The following is a 20969-nucleotide window of genomic DNA, read 5'->3' as shown; positions in this document are numbered from 1 at the left end:
TTCAAAGGGCAGATCTGCTACGAAACCGTTTCTAGCGTGTTCCTGAGATCACTTCCTAATAATAAGCACCGCAGAACACGCAGAAACACGCTGGAAACGGTTTCGTGGCAGATCTGCCCTTTGAAGCACCCAAAAATATCAAAAATTAGTCCGAAACATTGAAAAAATTGCGCTTCTTTTAGCAACAAAGTATGTATAGCCACCTATTGTCTTACTTGAGAACTTTTTTACCGCATTTTCTGATGGTAAGAGTTTCATTCGGCATTTTGGCGATTCGGAATAATGCGACGCACCCAATTTCATCCCTAAAATTAGTTACTTATTTTCTTTACTAGATGTCGCACAGACTAAAAGATTAAATTTTAATCCTTGAGGGTGGAGTCATTGACTACTGCCATGCACTTCTAAAAAGAAATATATCTATATATATAAATACACATACAGATATAGGTATTTCTACTTACCCCTAAAACCAGACCAATTAGAATTCTCCAACCCACGGAGTGGTGAGACAGTAAATTACTCACTCGCGATGTAGAACCGTGACTTGTACTCGTTTGTTATTAACTAATAACTCTTTTTTTCTACACAATAATTATCAATTACCGTTATGTGATTTAATAATTACAATAACATATAATAATAATATTACTAGTAATATTAATAATAAAATTAGTATTAAATAATAAATTTAAATTAAAAACTATACAGTTAAAATATATATATATATAATTATTATTTTTACTAAACGCGTATATTTATAAATAATAGTGATTATTAATAAATAACATAAATAATGATATTATATATATTTATTTATTATAAATTTAAAATATCAAGTGCAGCTTTATTGCCGCATATAAATTTTATTTCAACGTGATGGTGCAAGTTCATTTGTAAGTTAATTTAATTTAATTTTTTTTTTTTTTCATTAATAATAATAATAATAAAATTTATTGTAGATTAATTTTTTATATTTATTTTTTTTATTATAATCAATATTTTAGTTACTGAAATTTAAGTAAATTTTTTTTTTAAATTTAAATTTGGGGGTTGATTTAAAATAATATATGAGAAAATTGGGGATTAATTTAAATTAAATGTAAAGAAATGAGCGGTCGATATGGAGAGTAAGCAAATCAAGGACATATTTCAAGAAATAAAATAAATAATACATATATATGTATATATATATATATATATATATATATATATATATATATATATATATATATATATATATATATATATATATATATATATATATATGTAGAGAGAGTTAGGGTGAAATGTATGATCGATATATCGAACGGTTTGCGGATGGAAGGTAGAATAGTAAATTACTTAGTTTAAATATATATATATATATATATATATATATATATATATATATATATATATGTTTATTTTATTGTTTTTATTCATGAGATAACATATATTAGTCAAATAAAATATAAATTTAACTGTTGATTATAAAATAACAAATATTCAATTGCGGTTATTTTAAATACACTTGAAAATTTTTTTGATTTTCAAAGATCATAGGAAAATTTAATAAAATTTGTTAATTTTTTATAAATTCCAATTTATTCATAATATTGAGTTAATTCATCATTGAGTTGGAATTTGAATCAAAAAATTTTAAAAATAAAGCGCTATTTTTTTTTTAACCCTTAATTAATTTTCGATAATAAGTAAGTAAAATTAATTTAAAATTAAAATTCAGGTTTTAAAATTAGGATTATTTAAAACTAACTGACTCATGGACAAAAAAAGAAACAATTATTTAAATGAAGTTAAATAAAATAAATAGCGATTTTAATTTTTCAGAAATTTATTAGTTGGAAATTTAAAGTTTTGTAAAGTAAAGTATATAAATAAAGTTAATTTACATTTAACAATTATGACTGATTTCAACATTATACTTTTGTCTATTCAAATTTAAATAACACGAAAAAAGAATATTTATAAATTTAAAGTTTGAATAGTAAAAATAATCTTATCGAATTCAAAATAATAGAAATTGCAGTATTCCGTGTAAAAAAAATTCGTTCCAAGATATTTCAAAAAAGTACCGCATGTGGAACTTCTAAACATGAGAGAGATTAGAACTTCGAATGGAACTTTTTTGGAACGTTAGTTATTTCGATGGTAAAAAAAAAGTTTTTATGAGCAAATTTAGAGTCAAGAAAGGACGTTCTTGGAAGTTTTTTTAAATTTTTTGTGGATATTCAAAAAAAGTTCGAGAATTACCACTTTTGACCTTTTTCTGGAGCTAGAAAAGACGTTCCAAAAACATTCCAAAATCACCACTTTTGACTTTTTTTTATAGACTAAAGACGTTTTAGAAACATGCAAAAATAGTTCAAAAATCACTACTTTTTAATTTTTTATAGAACTCAAAAAAAACGTTCATAAAAAATTCCAAACAAGTTCCAAGAAAGTATATACGATAATTCTTTGAATATATATTAATAATTACACTATGAGCGGCAATTTTTATACTTCCGAATTCAATAAGATAATTTTTTTTATTCAAACTGTAATTTTTCAACACTGATAGAAAGATTCTTTAGCATTCAAAAAGATTCCTTAGTATTTACAAAATTTTTTTGAATGCTAAAAAATTCTCCTATCAGTAAAGAGTTAGTCTTGCCGTGAGAACATTCAAATTAAATTATTTATTTATATACTATAAATTTCAACGTTTTTTTAAGCCAAGAGAAAAAAAAAGTTTTTTTTTATTTTTCATATTTTTAAGTCACTCAATATTCAATAAGTTACTACTTTACACGGAGAAAAAAATATAGTAAAATTTACTAAAAAATATGGGAATAATTACTAAACTTAGATAGTAATCTTGAAACGTTTATGATTTATATGAAAAATTCATAAACAGATAAGTAAATTTTACTATGCCGCTTAGTAAATTGTACTATTCTGTTTAGTGAATTTTATTATCCCGTTTAGTAAATTTTATTATTTCTTTTATTAAATTTTACTATCCCGTTTAGTAAATTTTGCTATACTAGATTGGAAAAAAATTAATTTAAATTTTTATTAGCTTTTAACTTTTTATTATTATTAGTATGATTCTGATTGTTATTGCTTTTTAATGTCATCTGTATTGGTGTTGGTGTCGATTTTTGTTTTTTAAAAAATCACTTGTTTCAACCAAGTTTCGAACCCTGATCTCCCGCGCGTGAGTCCTTTCTTATGTCTGCTATCCCCAAAATTAGCAACACACAATTAAAAAAATTAATAATAAAAATTAATTATCTTAGTTAATTTTTTTATCAATTAATTGATTTCTTATTTTAAATAACGAGTGATTGTCCTTTATTTAAATTACTAAACAACGAATAGCACAAAAAAGTAATAAAAAAAAATAATTGTAACTAAAACTAAAAATAGATTTCCAATTGAATAATTAATTGTTCATCGGAATCAACGATCGTTACACAGCTTAAAAAAAAAAAAATAAAAAATAAGTGAATGAAAATATTCATTATTTATACTCCAATCAATTTATTTAACTCGGATTTATTTACACAAATTGATTGTTAAAGTAATTGGACATTTTGAATAAATTAATTCAAATTACTTTTCTTTTCTATTAATAAAAAAATATGTATATAACAATCTTATGTTTGAATTAGAAAAAATGAAAAAGAAAACAAAACGTCATGTCCTCGACACATAAAATACAATCAGCATAAATTTATTAATCAACATAAAGTATCATTATACTATTATTGCCTTATTATTATGATGATATGACCATGAAACGAGTTTCATTTTTTTTTAATGTTTAATTTTTTTTTAACCACACACTTCTCTAACGGTCGACATTATTACTTTTTTTTTTTTTCGTTTATGTAACCACAAAAAATTATGCAAGGCAAAAAATAATTTAGTAACATAAATCCCGGGCAAAATCGCTCACTAAAAATAATTTTTTAAAAAATAATAGTTTTTGTAATTTATATATAGTTTTGAGAAATAAAGATACAGTAAATATTTTTAATGATTAGAAAAAAAAATTTTCAACATTTATAATAATTAATTGAGACTTTTAATAATTATTTTTTTTTTTATTTATTTACGCTTTTAGCAATTTACAAAATTCCATTTCATTTGCGTTCTTCAGTGCGAATAAATATAAAAAAACTACAATAAAATAACAGATGATTTTTAGGAATATATTATTAAAAAAAATACCAAAGTATTGGAATAGGCTAATTATCCTTAATTTTCTGATTTAGCTTTCACTCTGGTTTCCATTTCCCCTTGAATTGACTTTTTGAATGAATTAAAAGATCCACCAAAGAAATTTACAGTTTTTGAGTACCTGTGAAAAATAAATCATGCATGACCATGCATGGAGCATATATGGACGTACCAACTATTTTAATACAGTCGTGCATGGCCATATATGAGCCATACAAGGATATGTATGACTATACATGGTTTTCTATGATTGTATATGGTCATGCATGACTGTATTAAAAAAGTTTATACTCCCACGTATGACCATATATGAGCCATATACGGCCATGCATGGCTAAAAATGAATCATACATGGCCATGCATGGTCATATATAGCTCATATATGGTCATACGTGGGAGTATAAACTTTTTTAATACAGTCATGCATGACCATATACAATCATAGAAAACCATGTATGGCCATACATGGCCTTATATGGTTCATATATGGCCTTGCATGACTGTATTAAAAAAATTGGTATGGCCATGTATGATTCATTTTTTACGGGTATATTCATTGACTAGTCCAAATATTCTCTTCTTGGGCTTGTTTTGTATAAATCACTTATTGGAGTATGGTACTTCTAAAAGGCTATTTTCCTTTAGATTCTTATTCGCAATATTGAACTTGATATCTGACAATATTAATTAAAAAAGAGAAAAAATAACTGAAATAAAATTTTTTAAGGTTTTAAAAAAAAATGCTAGTACTGTATTTTAAAAATTTTTTGAACTAAAATCCAATTCAATATCTTTATTAATTAAATAAAATCCCTTCCTCAAAAAAAGCTTAAAAAATTTTTGTTTTATTTTATTGAAAAAAAAAAAAAATATTTTAAGCACAAATATACTATTTCCGTACCTTTATAATCCCATGGACTTCAAATTTATTAAAAAAAAATTTATTTAGCTGATATAACTAGTTTACAACAACAAATATTTCAAATAAATGATTGCAAAAACTTTTGTGTACAGCCATCAGTATAAGAAATACTTAAAAATTTCTATTTTTTCGTAAACTTGTCAATAAAAAATTACTAACTTCCATTTTACAGTTAATACTTACCTGAGGCTGTTATCGAACGGGTTGAATAAAAAAATTATATAAAGTTTTATAAAGATTCACGTACATAAAGCATTAAAAAGTCAACTATATTAAGCTCTATAAAGTTTTATTGAAAATAAAAAGTAAGAAATTTATATAAAAAGAAAAGAAATGAACACCTCTGCAATTAAGGTGATTAATAATTTTAATTGCACATGGTCTCAACCTACCATATAATGTGTTCGCTTTTTTTTTTAGTTCTTTAGGAAAAATCTTTTTAAATATAACTTCATTCAATTCAGTACAATTAATGCTACTATAAGTAAACTCACTTGTGGTTAATGACATAAACGTTTCCTAAGCTATTTTTTAATGATATTTAGTAGAAAGAAAAAATAATTAATTTTTTATTACAGGTAATTGCTTTCCTCACTGATGTGACGTCAATTAAGCCATTGAATTGCAGCATAATTTTTTTTTTTTAATATATTATGCAGTCAAACTGAATAAATTCACATAAATTTCATATATTATTACTATTAGTATAAAAATATATTTCTTAAATTTTTATGTGAATATTTCAAAAATTTTTCCGAATCATTCGAAAATTTTCGAATACCCTAAAAATTTTAATTAATAGATTCAAAACCCGAATCTATTATTAATATTCAATCTAACATGAATAATTTATAAATTTAAATAATTCGCACACCCGTGAATACAAAATTTGCCGCCACAAGATCATAAAAAAATTTGACCTGTAGACCTTCTAAATTTGGGACAGTTTAAAAGTTTGACTTTTTTCGAGCTTTTAGGGTTCTAATACTAAAAAATATTGTAAAGTTAGAACTTTACGTCACCGAAATTTAAGTCAGATGAGCAGGTTTTTGAAACAATGCTCAAAACATATTTTTACTCTTTTTTCATCGTTTAGAAACAGTTCAAAAATATCTATATTGAATAGAAAATATGTAGTGAATATATATTTTCAAAATCATAATTTAAAAAAAAATTTTATCCGGCTTGAAATTCGCCCACATAAAATTCTAAATTATGTTTTTTACTATCAAAATCCTCCAAGTTCGAAAAAAGTTCAAATTTAAGGTTTAATATGTCTTAATTTTAGAAGTTCTATATAACGAACTTTTTTGGAACAAATTTTTTTTACACGGAGCAGTTTAATGTTACTAATATCAGAACATTAGTTTACTTATATATAAACATTAATAGTCAAATTGAATCACACTAACGGTTTTGCTGTTTTATGCACCCTATTATCTTTATATATATATGTATATATATATATATATATATATATATATATATATATATATATATATATATATATATATATATATATATACCATGAAATTAATAAATATATAGTAGAATATTATTTTACGATGTAGATTCAAGATAATAACAATCTTCAATAATTCGAGGAAGTAGTTAAGTCAAGTGGATTCTCTTCTTATCGTCTGTATACTTTTCCCATAACTTCATTACCTTGACTTACGGTAAAATGACGTCATTACATCATCTTTATAGCATTTCCCATAACCATACATTTATATCCTCTACTGTTCCGTTGGCGAATAAATTTCCGCATTGCACTATGAGTGTCTCTAACATACTTTTCATTACTTCTAACATTTTTTTATTTGTTTACATAAATACCGTAACAATTGACTTAATTTATATTTTCTTACCATTCGTGTTGTTATATAAATATTATTCAGATTTCAAGATTTCAGTTTTATTTCTTTAATTTTTTTTTAAAAAAAAGAAGTAAATAATAATAAAAATTTATTTTTTTGCCATAAATTCAAAATATTTTGTAACATTAATGCCAATGCTCATTGTCTGATTAAATACGAATTCAAATTTCAAATCATGTTTAAATAAATTAATTTAAAAAAAAAAAAAGGATGTTGAAGTCGAAGCTTTAGATATCGACTATCTTAAATTACCCGATATCAAGGGTTAATAATGAATAAATTTATCGATTACTTAACCTTAAAATAAAAAACAAATCCTGCATTTAAACCCGTTCAATAATGGCCTTTAGGAACTTATCCTCTAATAAAAATAAAAATGTCATCCCAGTTATTCCCTATTCGCTCATTGTTTGGATAGTCTCCAAATACTAGAATACTACTTTATATATCTAACGTCGGCTGAATTTCAATGCGACTTAAATTCGCCATCTATCGTCCACTCAACCAATTCTATATCACACATAAGTATTTTATCTATACCCACTATGTATATATATATATATATATATATATATATATATATATATATATAACTATTTGATTTAAGTGTGACTGCGACTATCGTTAAGTACTGCAGTGGTAAAACAATAGGTTAAAAAAAAAAAAGATGAGAGCTTTTTTATAAACTAGAAAAGCTGATTAAACATTTCTTTTTAATCTTAATTTTGATTAGGCGCCAAAAAAAAAAAAAAAATATATATATATATATATATATATATATATATATATATATATATATGAATAGTTAAAATATGACTGATTTAAGATAACGGGTGATGGAATTTTTTTTTATTATCAAGAACTTGTCATCTGTATGCTGTCAGAAGCGCTATTCTTTTGTCATTGATTGAATTGCCTGACAAAAGGCCAAAGTGCACATCATATATCCAGTACCACCACGGTGGCTTATTTTATTGTATCAGTTTTCATGAAAGGCGTTGATGTGTATATAATAGCAATTTCCAGTCAACCCAACTCTTGTCTTTTAACAGTACACAGCTTCCTGTATTTTATATTCATATTATCTAACACATTGTTAGGGAAAATCGATAAATTGATTATTCTACGAGCCTCGGTATATGCACATATATGCAAAATTATTAATTAATTAGATGTATATAGATATATACCTTCCTTACGCGAGTAATTATATTTATCGATCGCATTCTTCTTCAAAAGTATTTTTGTTAATTATTATGGAGAATTTTGTAATTAACTGAATCAAAGAGCGCTATATTTTAAAAAACTTATTGAGCATATTACGTGAATAATTCTAAAAAGATATATATTTATACCTTTTTAGCTTTAGCTTTAGTTACTGTTAAGAGATTTTTTTCGTCAATTTTCGTTGTGCAAAACTCGTGATTTCTAAACATCCATCTTATCATTTTATGAAATTAAATTTAAAAAACGATTCTTTATTATTATTCATTCATAAATTCCTGTTTGCTGGAATTGTTTTGTCATCTGATGTTTGCTTTTTCTATAGCAAAATATTTTTCTCCAAAGTCATCTGTTGGTGTCATTTGTACTCAGACATCAGTTAACGTAATTCAGTTTAGTATTAATTTTTTATAAGATACATTATGATCCTACCGTCAAATCTGAGAGTTCTTGAAACGTTGAATTTTTATCCGCAGAAAAGAGATAACACATACAACATGTATTTGTAAATAGAGATGATTATTCCTGAATATTCACACTTTTAAAAATTGTGCTATGAGTAAAAAATTTTCTTCTGACAACTAAATTTTAGTTATGACAACAAAACAAATTATTAGAAACTACAAAATATTTAATAAAGATAATTACGCGTTAAGTAGCAATCATATTTAGAATAATAATTTATTTCCATGACATGTACATTTTTTTGTACTATGACAAAAATTGTTCAAGGAAACATTTGAGCAAGTGACCCGTCTTATAAATGCCGCAAGTTGGGAATATAATAATTCTGAAATAAGTTTCTTACCAGGGACACTACAAGTGGTGGGCGCGATCTAGTGGCGAGCACCGAACTACTCCCGCTGCTGCTGCCTAGTACCATAACTTTTTCAATCAATAATCATTAGGTTTAAATATATATTTATTAACCTCGAACAAATATAATATATTTATTCTAAATGAATATGTTTTTTTTTGTGTATAAGTAATATTTATTATAGTTAATATAATAATATTTTGCTTTATTATATGGATTTGTTGGCACTACAAAATAGTTTAGTTGTCCGTTAAACAAATATTTTCTTAACTTTACCAAATGATTTTATTATCTTAGAGAGAGAAATATTAATGTCAACCAAATAGTCTATTAAATCATTTGTTGAAAATGACAAAATAGATTATGTTGACATAATAAAATTTAAGTGTCCTAAATAAATTTTAGTTTAACAGAATTTAACAAAACCAATTTAATTGTCCGAAGGGAAATTTTTTCTCAGTGTAGATTATATGGATGGATTATATTGTATTCATACATAAAACACCGACTATTATTTTTTTTTTCGAAAACACACTCCCAAAAGTTTCAGTGGGGTGAAAAACACCTGCTAAAATTAGAGCTTTTAATATCAACATTAAATACTTCCTGATTGCAATTTTCCATTTCCCATTTAAATCACACGGGAAATTTTTTTTTTATTTTAGAATTTTATAACTCATCAACGGATTGCAGTATACTGAAACGGCCAATACTTTTTTTTATAGAAAATTGAATGCACTACAAAAAAAGTCTTATCAATTTTTGATAAATTGAATATTTCAAAAGTGAGTCGAGGTCAAAGTTGAATTTATAGAATTTGTAGTATTTTTCGATTTTTTAGCTGAAACTACCAGACTTATTACAAAATGTTATAGAATTTTTTTGGTGATTGTATTGTTTTAATTAATTTATTTGATTAAAAGTAATCTCATAAAAATAATTGACCCACTTTTATAGTTTCGCAATAGTCAATAATCAATTAAAAAATTAACTAATATTTTTTAAACGATAAATTTTATCGATCACAACATTAATATCGTTAAATGATTATTGATAGATGTAAATATGCAAATAATAAATACATATATAATGCAAAATTAACAACCTCGTAATTGATTCGCTCATCAAAATTTTTTCGATTTCCACGGATAATTATCACGTAAATTTTATTAAATTTAATAATTTTACAAGTATATCGATTTGTTCATAATTAAAAAAATAAAAGCTTAATTTTGAATTAATATGCAATGCGACGATTTAAAAATAACTTGTTATTACATCTATCGTATTTAAAAACTAATGATACATGAAAAACGATAATTATATTAAAATTCAAGTTTTCAAAATAATTATCAGTTCCAAAATTAATTGATTTATAGACCATAAAAAAAAATTATTTAAATGAAATAAAATAAAATAGATTGTGATTTTAATTATTATGACATTTATCACTTGAAAATATTGTTATGTAAAAATAAAGTATATAAATAAATTAATTTATATTTAACATTTATGACTAATTTTAACTTGTATATATATATAATCACTTTATGCAATTGACTTTAAATTTTGAAAAAATTTTAAACACCACAGTCTATATTTATTTTATCTTAATTATTATTTAAATAATAAGAATTATTTTGTTCTTGAAAACACGTGTTGTAATGCGTAATTTATTCATATCATTATATATATATATATATATATATATATATATATATATATATATATATATCCTACTATCAAACAATTACTCTCATTTACTTCCACATATATTTATATATGAATAAGTCTCGTAAATTCTCCCACTCTACTCCAAATTTATTTATTATTTTATTTTTTAAATTTTATTATTCAATACTTGAACTACTGCTATTGCAAGTCAAGTTGAGTTTAAGTCTGGTAGGAGCCGTCAGCCGTGATTCAGTATAAAACGGTCCGGGAGGGAGTTAACATCGTTACTTTTTTATATATATTTTATTTCGACATACATACTCATGTATATAGTTTTAATACATAATAAAGGCCTTGGTACATCAAGCATTCCATTCAAAAAGACACAAATAATTATGTCAGTGCTTTCACCTTTTTTTTAAATTTTAAATAATTTCTATTATCAATAATTCAATGAGTTTAAATATAGATACTTTTTTTCTTAGTCTTCTTATTTTTTCTAAATTTTTTAAAATTTGTTACGAGTGTTGTTTAATAATTTATTGTGATCAATAGTTTATTAGTTTCATAATTATTCGGTGACCTTGATAGCACGTGATAGTTTTATTGTTTATTTCTTTGATTGATTTAAGTGATATTTATATTTATATTGATAGTGTTATTGATTTCTGCAAATATGAGGATAAAAAATTTTTTGAATGAATTTAAATGAAATTAAAAAAATTTTACTTTTTATTTAAAATGTGAAAGTGAAAATTTGGAAAAAAATGGATTATCGGAGACATATATATATAAATTTTTAAATTGGTATTAATTTTTAATCATTAATTAATTATAATAATATGAGAATATGATGAAATATTTGATACATTTATATATATAATAGTTATTTATTATAATAAAAAATTTTCTATTTGAAATTAACGCTTTAAATTTAATATTTATTATATATCATTGCTGTCACATATTTCGCGATAATAAATCGAGAAAATAAATAATAAATTTTAATAATAAAACTTTTGACAGAAGTATAAATATCTGAGTTCTTGAGTTGTTAAATGTGAATTATGTGCAGTATTTATAATATATTATTATTATGATAAATATATGCACTTTTAAATATAGAATACTGATAAATTTATTTATTTATCACTCTATACATAATAAAACATTATTTCATTTAATTTTACTATGACTTATCAATACTTAATTACTAGAACAAATTTTTTATCAGATTCAGATCCCGACAGATCTATATTTTTTTTCGCGGCAAAAAAAATTGTAGGCCTCTAGAGGGCTGACTATCGGATAACTTACCCTAGTTGTTTTATTTTAAAGTATTTTCATACAAATAACAGCACTCCATCACTTTTCTCTTTGTTTTAATACTTTTCAGTATTGATCAAGTACAAAACAATTTGTTTTTGATGTTAATTACTAATAAAAAAAAAGTTTGTAATTAGTTTTTGTTGACACTCAGAATTAAAAATAAAAATTCAAAAACAATAAGGAGACACTTCAATATCGATATTAAGGTGACCCGAAAAACCGACATTTTAATTTTTATTTCGAGTCTTATATGAGAATTTTTTGGTAGAACATGCTTTAAAAACCCTCTCCAAAAACTAGTTCGATAAACAATTTTGAAGTGGTCGCTCAAGAAATTCAAAAATTCCAAATTTGAATCCATGTTTGAAATTTGGATTGTTTTCTTTATACATTTCTTCTTTTTATTAACAATTTTTTTTATTTATATGGAGAAAAATGGGCTTAAGAAAGATTTCTTATCTATGAATTTTTATTAAGCTGTCGACCAAACTGGAAACAGGAAGTTGAGTTGCCAAAAAATTATTATACATTTAAATTATTGATCAATTTTAATGAATATTATTTGTCAAAATTAGGAATAATAGTAAAAAATAAAAAATTTTTAGAAGCTCACAATAATAATTATAGTGCAGCATAATAATTTTTTGACGACTCAACTTCCTGTCTCATAAGTTTGGTCGACAGCATTATAAAAATTCGTAGATTTCTTAAGCCCATTTTTCTCTGTGTAAAGTCAATGCCGTAATAAATATTTTAGATCAAAATACAGATTTTTAAACGACGCTCAAAAATGTTGAAAATAACCCATAATATGTAATTAAAACTTTGAATTCATTTCTGTATACTTATAAAACTCATTTATTAATAGAACTCAATTTCAAAATACAGTAATTTACAAAAATAAAATTTTTGAAATATGACTCCACTGGAACTAAAATTACTAAAAAATTCTCGTTTAAAAAAAATTTTTGAAAAAAGATTTAAAAAGTGTTGACTATTCTGAACATTAAAACATGACACAATGACGAACCTTTTAACGATTTTCAAGCTTCTGACAACACAGAAAATAACAATTGACTTAATGCTACAAATTATCATTTTTCAATGAAAAATACGTGAAAAAACTAATTCTGAACTATTTCTGAACGTTTTTCGTTTTAGCATATCTTAATAATACAAGAATATTTATTGATTTTTCTCTCAAATTATCAAAAGTTTAAAAAACTTCAAAAAAGTTCGTTGTTGTGTCACGTTTTGGTTTAAAATAGTCAACACTTTTTTAGGATTTTTTTTTTACAGATCTGTTTTCAAAAATTTGTCCCTTACTGTGTTTTGAAATTAAACAGCCAACCAATTTTGTCTGTTTCCTGGGTCCTATTTTAATCTAGTATAATACAAAAAGTGATGATAAAAAAATTGAAAAGCCTAAATATTAATATTAATATCCAAGAGTCGCTCGAAAATGTCCAAAAGACAGTACTCGGAAACATTCGAAATTCTCGAGCGACGTTAAAATATTTGAATTTTACGGCTGGAATTTTCAACATATTCATGACTTTACAAATATAAACTATTGCAACTATGAGAAAAAAAGTATAAATTGCAATCATTATTGGAATTTTTGAGTGACCTCTTAAAATATTTTATCAAACTGATTTTTAGGGATTTTCAAAATATTTTAAACCAACATATTTTCATATGAGACGAAAAAAAAATTAATTGTCGGTTTTTTTGGGTCACCCGAAAAAAAAAAATATATATATATATATATATATATATATATATATATTTCTATCTTTTGTTTTTATTTCTTTCGTCGTCTTTTATTTTCATTTTCATTTTCATCACACGTATACCTTGAACTCTTATTTATTTCTTCATTTTTTGTTTTAATTATTATTTCAGGTACACAGCATAGATTATTTCTTTACGCTTTGATTATTTTATGCATTTGCATAAATTTTATTATTATTAAAGAAGAAAAAAATGAAAAAATAATTTCATGGTTTTTTTTTTAATGTCATATATTTTTTTTTATGAAACGGTTGTATATATCCAATTAAATTTAACAATAGTCATTTGTTTGTTTCAAAACCTCGAAGAGATTGGACAAATATTTTTTTTCATTTTAAAAAAAATTTATTTATTCAGTACAGACACTGCCTTTGTTAAAATAAGTAATAACGGCTAAGTGTTTTGTGTTAATGAAAAATAATTTAAGTACTTCAAGAGGTTGAAGTGAGTAAGAGATTGAGATTGACTTGAGAATTTTGATAAGTTTTATAGTTGTGCCATTCGTTAGATTGATATTTATTTTTATATTCATTTAATGTCAGTATTATCTTTATTTGAGTACTTGTTAATTTTATCAGCTGCCTTCTGCACTAGCTCAATATTCCTATTAATTTATCAAATTTTTACTGGAATCAGTATAATTACAGCTTTTAATTTAAATACTAATAGGTTACTTGAAGCATTATCGTATTTTTTTACAATAATTTTTACTTAAAGTAATTGAGATAAAAAATGACAAATTAATTTTTTAAGCAAAAGCTTTGCTATTAACAGAAAGTAGGTCATAGTATTGATGGAATAAATTATTTCTTATTTTTTCATCAGAGAAAAAAAACAGGAAATATGTTTTTAATAAAATTTCTCCAAAAAAAATAAAAAAAAAATTTAATTTTCTTCAAAATCATTTTTGAATTTTTTTTTAAAAATGTCAAAATTTTATTGATAACGACGTGACTCAGCCATGAAAAAAAAAACATTGAAAATGTATGACAAATATGAGACCGCCTGAAAAAACTTTATTGTAATCTTATTGGTATAAAATTAAAATTCGATTAATTATTCAAACCAGCTTAATTATTTTAATCGAAATTTCTAGAGCTGATTGCGGTTAAAAAAAAATTATTAATGATTTTTCAATGGCCCAAGTTACCCCACGTCTGTATAAATTTTCTCTAATAAATTTCTGAGCAAAGTTTTCACGATATAATTAAAATTTTTTTTTAAGCGCTCATAAAAAAAATAATTTTCTGATCGATTTTAAGAGCTCGACATTAAAATGAAAATAACTAGAAAACGATGCGGAATTCGAAAAAACTTTATGGGTAATAATTTGTAGGAAATAAAAATGTCTACAAAAAAGTTCCTGTAACATTTTGTGATAAGTCTGATAGTTTTGCCGGAAAAGTAAAAAGATCTAAAAATTTAATATGAATTCACTTTCAACCTCAAATAATTTTTGAACAAATAGATTTATCAAAAAATGATAAGACACTTTTTTTGTAAAGCATTCAATTTCCTACAAAAATGTACCCCCTGATTTTTTCTATAATGCATCGTTAGCTAGTTATAAAAATCAGAAGACGCAAAAAAAAATTTTTCCATGTTATTCTTATGGAGAATAGAAAAATGCAATGTTAATATTAAGAACTCTAATTTTCACAGGCGTCTTTTTATATCTAAATGAAACTTTTGAACCTGTTTTCGAGAAGAAAAAAAAAATTTATTATTTTTTGAATCACCCTAATATATATATACATATATATTCATAAAATATTACAAAGCCATCATTAAATAACTCTTTCTTTATTGATTCAAAAATCAATCCGATATAATTCTAGTTCAAAAATACCTGAAAGGCTCTCTATTGTAAAGTGATTAGACATTTATAATTGAATGAATGAGATAGTTATCTGCGGCAGATTGAAGTAGACTTGACTCATTTCAATGACGACGATATCATTCAATGAAATCCTCACTGTCTATTGCCTATTATTTTTTCATTCATTATCCCAGTCTACGTATTTGAATATCGATTTGCAAAATATTTATTCTTATTCATTCAAAATTGTATAATTTACCGTTTTCTAGACAACTAAATTTTTATACACAAAATCAGATATTTTTAATAATTTTTATATTTATGTATTTCGTAAATTTATCAGAAATTATTATCACGAAAATTTAAATTTAGGATTTAAAAATAAATCATTGATTAAATTAATTTATTTAATTTGTTAAAAGCATTGACACGAAATTAAACAATGTTTATTTTCTTGATACATATTATCATATGTCTGGATGTGACGACATATATACATATATACATTATGAATATATATTTGATACTGCCATTTATCTTTAACCATATGACTGATAATTATAAATTTAAAATAAATGACAACCGCCTTTATATATTCACATCACATGCTCATAAATTATTTACTAATGCCGTTTCCTATGTTTAAAAGTGTACTTTAGCAAGCTAATTAATTTTTAAAATTGCGAGTTTCTTGTAAAAATTTATGTGTATGAGGAACAAATGAGGGAGGGGGGCATCCGTGGTAAAGTAGCCTAAGGCTAGGGGTGTGTCAACATACATGTGGAGTTTTGTCCTTTTAGTAGCATAGTAATTAAACTACTTGAAGAAATTATTTTTTTTAAGCTACGATGTCATAATAACGCCGGACTGTGATACTGTTGTTATTTTTGAAATTTTTAACTCTTGTGGTAAATTATTGGAAAATAAATATACTTTGATATAAAATCGATAAAACAGAATTTTTCAAAAAGTATATATATTTTAGTAAATAAAGTAAAATATACTATCGGAAGTTTCGAAGTTATCAATAATAAAGAGTGATTGGTTTTTTGCGAATATCTATGTAAATATTGAGTTATTCAAAAAATTATAAGAAACATTTTTTGTAGCTCTTCAAATTCTCTACAAAAAATATACCATGTATTTTTTTTTTAAACTGAATATTTATTGAGATATTTGGAGTTTAAAATTCTGACAGGTAAATATAGAAATTCAATTGGAATTTTCTGGATGTGGTTGGTTTTTCGGAAATATCTCCGTAAATATTGAGTTTTCAAAAAAATTATTAAAAACTTTTTTGTAGCTCTTCAAATTCTCTACAAAAAAGGATTGATACACTTTTTTGAAAAACTTGATACCTATTAAGATATTCAGAGTTTAAAATTCTGATGGATGTAGAGAAAGTCGGAGTTGAAAATTGCCGAGTATAATTAGTTTTTTGCAAATATCTATAAAAATATTGCGTTAAATAAAAAAATACAAAAATCTTTTTTGTAGCTCTTTAAATTCTCTACAAAAAATGTATTTTATACTTTTTCGAAAAACTTAATAGCTTACAAGATATTTTGAGTTTAAAATTCTTTGAAGTCTAGACCAATCCCATATGTTAAATTTAATTAAAGTACTCAAAAAAAAATTTTTTTTTTTGTTACAGAAATCATAATCAGAAATGCCAGTATGAGAGGTAATTAATTATTATATTATTAAATAATAATAAACATAATCATTAAGTTCAGTTACATGATCACTACATATTACATCACAATACATAACTTATTTATTATAATTTATTTTAATTTTTTTTTTTAATATAAAGTCATTTTTTTAATCCATGTAGAAATGAGTATTAGTCCATAGAGTAGCAAAAAAAAATTAAATTTTTTTGATCTAGTGTCATAATTATTGTTCATTAGATTTTCTTTAACTTTTTTTTTCGTCAATGGTTTTAATTTATAAATTATTATTTAAGTTTATAAAACATAAATTTTAAATATAGGAATACCAAACGATTCCCTAGTGGAACGTGGACTTGTAAAACCTTACTCAGTATCTTCAATTTATACAAGAAAAAAAAATGGAATAATACGAGGTAATTTAGTTGTTGAAAAAATTATTTTAGTTCATTTATTTTTATAATCGCTTTAGTTTTTTTAAAATTTTTTTTTCTTTTTTTTTACATTTAATAATTTTAATTAGTATAAAAGCTTAACAATACACATACACATAGGAGCTTTTGCAAAATGATTAGCAGTGCTGGTGAAAATAATTTTTAAAAAAATTAAATAGTTGACTTAATTAGTTGCTATAAAATAAAAATAGTTTTTTTTTTATGATACATTTTATTTTAATAGGCAGTAGTAAATTAATGCTACAAAAAAACGTAGTGTTCAAATTAATTTTTTTACTGTATAATAAGTGAGGCTTTTAAATCTTGTATTTTTCGTAAAATACAGTAGAATCTCCCTAATGTGACTCTCCGTAGTGTTACACTCTGTAAATTTAACAAGATTTCCGTAATGTTAACAATCCTGTCTCCCACTATGTTTTTTCGTTCGACCAATCAAAAAAAAGCTTAATGGCGGAAAATTCAAATCTTCCCATCTACACCTGTACGATTAAATCCTAACCTAAAAATGTATTTTTTTTTTTGGTACATTACGCATTTTTACCACGCAGACCTGCGCACAGAAAACATGAGTATTGGTATGGTGGGGACGACAGGATTTGTTAACATTACGGAATGGTCCTGGACAAAAGTGTTAACATTACGGAGATTTTACTGTAAGTGCCTTTAAATGCCTAACATCGGACTCATAAACTTTTTCATTAAACACTGATCATTTCTGATTGTTCGGATGCAGTGTTTAATTTTTCTTAAAGTACTACAGTAAAATCTCCATAATGTTAACACTCCTGTCCAGGACCATTCCGTAATGTTAACAAATCCTATCATCCCACCATACCAAACTCGTGTTTTCTGTGCGCAGGTCTGCGCGGTAAAAATGCGTAATGTACGAAAAAAAATACATTTTTAGGTTAGGATTTCATCGTATGGGTGTAGGTGGGAGGATTTGAATTTTCCGCCACTAAGCTTTATTTTGATTGGTCGAACGAAAAAACATAGTGGGAGACAGGATTGTTAACATCAGGGAGATAATCTTGTTAAATTTACAGAGAGTGTAACACTACGGAGAGTCACATTAGGGAGATTCCACTGTAGTGTATCCCTTCTACCTCGAAATTTGATAAAAGTGAGCGTGGCATAACCCTACTTTTACAAATTCTATGGATAAAAACTCAGAATGCTTGTATAGTTCATAAAACTGCAGCATCTCTTTCTTACAAAAGTATATTTTATGCTGAATTCCATACCGTGAGACTAATAAAAGCTTAAAATATATTATCATTAACCAAAATATTATTAGAACGCATTTTCAATCCAACAAAACAGTAACATGCAATAGCTCAGACTTGTAGTGAAAATTTAACAAAATGGTTTTTAGCATGTCTAAAAATTACCAGTTTTTGATATTTTTAAATATTGAATTAAATATTTACTGCTACTTTATACAAACCAGAAAAAAATTTATACTAGTGCGGACTCATTTAAAATTTTTCTCCAGCACTGTTTATTAATATATTAACTGATATTTATACTTATTAAATACTGTTAGTAATAATTATAAATTTATATCAGGAGTTACAATAGCTGGAGGAGCGAGATCAGGACGTGGTACATTAATAAGAACATTAATATTTGTATTTTTGGCAACATTTTTATGGTTACAACTTAACGTTATCAGTTTAACTGGTCGAAATTCATCAAGTCAATCGTCCATTAATGAGAGTATTTACGCACTAGTGCCTCAAGAACTTCAACGGTAATTTTTCACAGTTTTATAAACTCGTACATAGAAATCATTTTTTTCAATTCAAATAAGAAAGAACGTCTTTGATTGGTTGAAAATGATAATACAAAGAATAAATATCGCGAAGAATGTCCACATTGCTCGTAAAAATATGACAAATCTACACTTTATATATATTTATAGATATACTATTTATTAGTCACCCAACGATCCAACAGAAATCCCAATGAACAGTCGTCTCGAGTTAAGTCCCAGACATAGAAAATCATCGTACTGTATTTAATTATAATTTACAATTCACTATATAAACCTTGACTCGAAACTCTTGTTATTTTTGCTGAGTATCCATATATTGAAAACAATAAGAATAATTTTACATTATTAAAAAAAATCAATTAAATCATATAAAATTGTTGATATTATTATTTAATAATATTTTGCATCAGAAATAATAGAAGAGTTAATTTTATTTTTATACAATAATATATTATTTTAGGTTAGTTAAAAAATTAAATTTAATGTAGTGTCCTTTTTAACCAATAGAAGACATTCTTTCTTACCATTCGATGAAAAAACTATTGTAATGGATTGAGTAGGAAAGGCCCCTGATAGCCAGATATTGCTCTACAAGTGTTGTAGAGCAACACTTTCGGCTAACTTAACGAGAAAGTTTCTGGCAAACCTTGGCTGTATAATACTTTCCTTCAAGTTGGCTTCAGAATACGGCAGTAGCTTGAATGTAACTTGCCAGAAAAACTTGCCGTCAATTTAAAGTGAAACTTTCAATCAACTTAACGTCATTGTCTGATGTTAATACTTGTAGTCAAATTAAATAGAAAATTGCAGACAATTTGCTGTCAACTTAAAGGTAACTGCTTGCTCTCCAACACTTACCTACCCTGATAACACGAGTTGATCGAGAAAAAGTTGGTCATTCATTAGTTTCCGACCAACTTGACGACAAGTTATCGACAACTTCAGCTTTTGCAACTTTTGGCTACAAGTTACCGCCAACTTTCTCAGAAAGTTGGCGGCAGTATGGAGCCGCAACTGGAATGCAAGTTTCTGAGGAAATTGAAAGTAAACTTACCGTCAACTTATGATCACCAACTTTTGCAAGCAACTTTTGCCACCAACTTTCTCAGAAAGTGATCGTCAACTTTTTGGATTTACAACTTTTGCCACCAACTTTCTCAGAAAATGTCCATCAACTATTGGAGGTACCAACTGTTGGCGATCAACTTGGTTCCAGTTGCGGCTGCAAGTTTCTCGTCAGTTTCTCGCCAACTTGGCTATCAGGGTATAAGTTACCTTTAAAATACGGCAGTAGCTTGTAGTCAACTTATGGTTAGGGTGGCTATCAGGGTTGTAACGGATTGAGTAGAAAGGGCTTTCGACACTCGTGTGTTGG

At 25.1% G+C, this 20969-nt stretch overlaps 1 protein-coding gene across 7 annotated transcripts in view; it reads left to right on the top strand.

Annotated features, from left to right (window-relative positions):
- Positions 1-821: 821 nt before the first annotated feature.
- Positions 822-20969, top strand: part of LOC103575871 (alpha-1,6-mannosyl-glycoprotein 2-beta-N-acetylglucosaminyltransferase) — a 32141-nt gene continuing 11993 nt past the window's right edge. For 2 of the 7 annotated variants that reach the window (XM_053738389.1, XM_053738385.1), the window contains exons 1-4: positions 10996-11554; positions 17344-17373; positions 17686-17778; positions 19387-19570. In XM_053738389.1, the coding sequence (XP_053594364.1) occupies positions 17367-17373; positions 17686-17778; positions 19387-19570 (284 nt within the window). In that variant the 5' untranslated portion in view covers positions 10996-11554; positions 17344-17366. Of the gene's footprint in view, positions 897-10995; positions 11555-17343; positions 17374-17685; positions 17779-19386; positions 19571-20969 lie in introns of those variants that run through there. The other 5 variants (XM_053738387.1, XM_053738386.1, XM_053738388.1 and 2 more) reach the window with 5 other exon arrangements.

Source organism: Microplitis demolitor, chromosome 4 (genome assembly GCF_026212275.2).
Source record: "Microplitis demolitor isolate Queensland-Clemson2020A chromosome 4, iyMicDemo2.1a, whole genome shotgun sequence".
In the NCBI taxonomy this organism is placed as follows: Eukaryota; Metazoa; Arthropoda; class Insecta; order Hymenoptera; family Braconidae; genus Microplitis; species Microplitis demolitor.
This window is presented reverse-complemented; position numbering and strand designations above follow the sequence as displayed.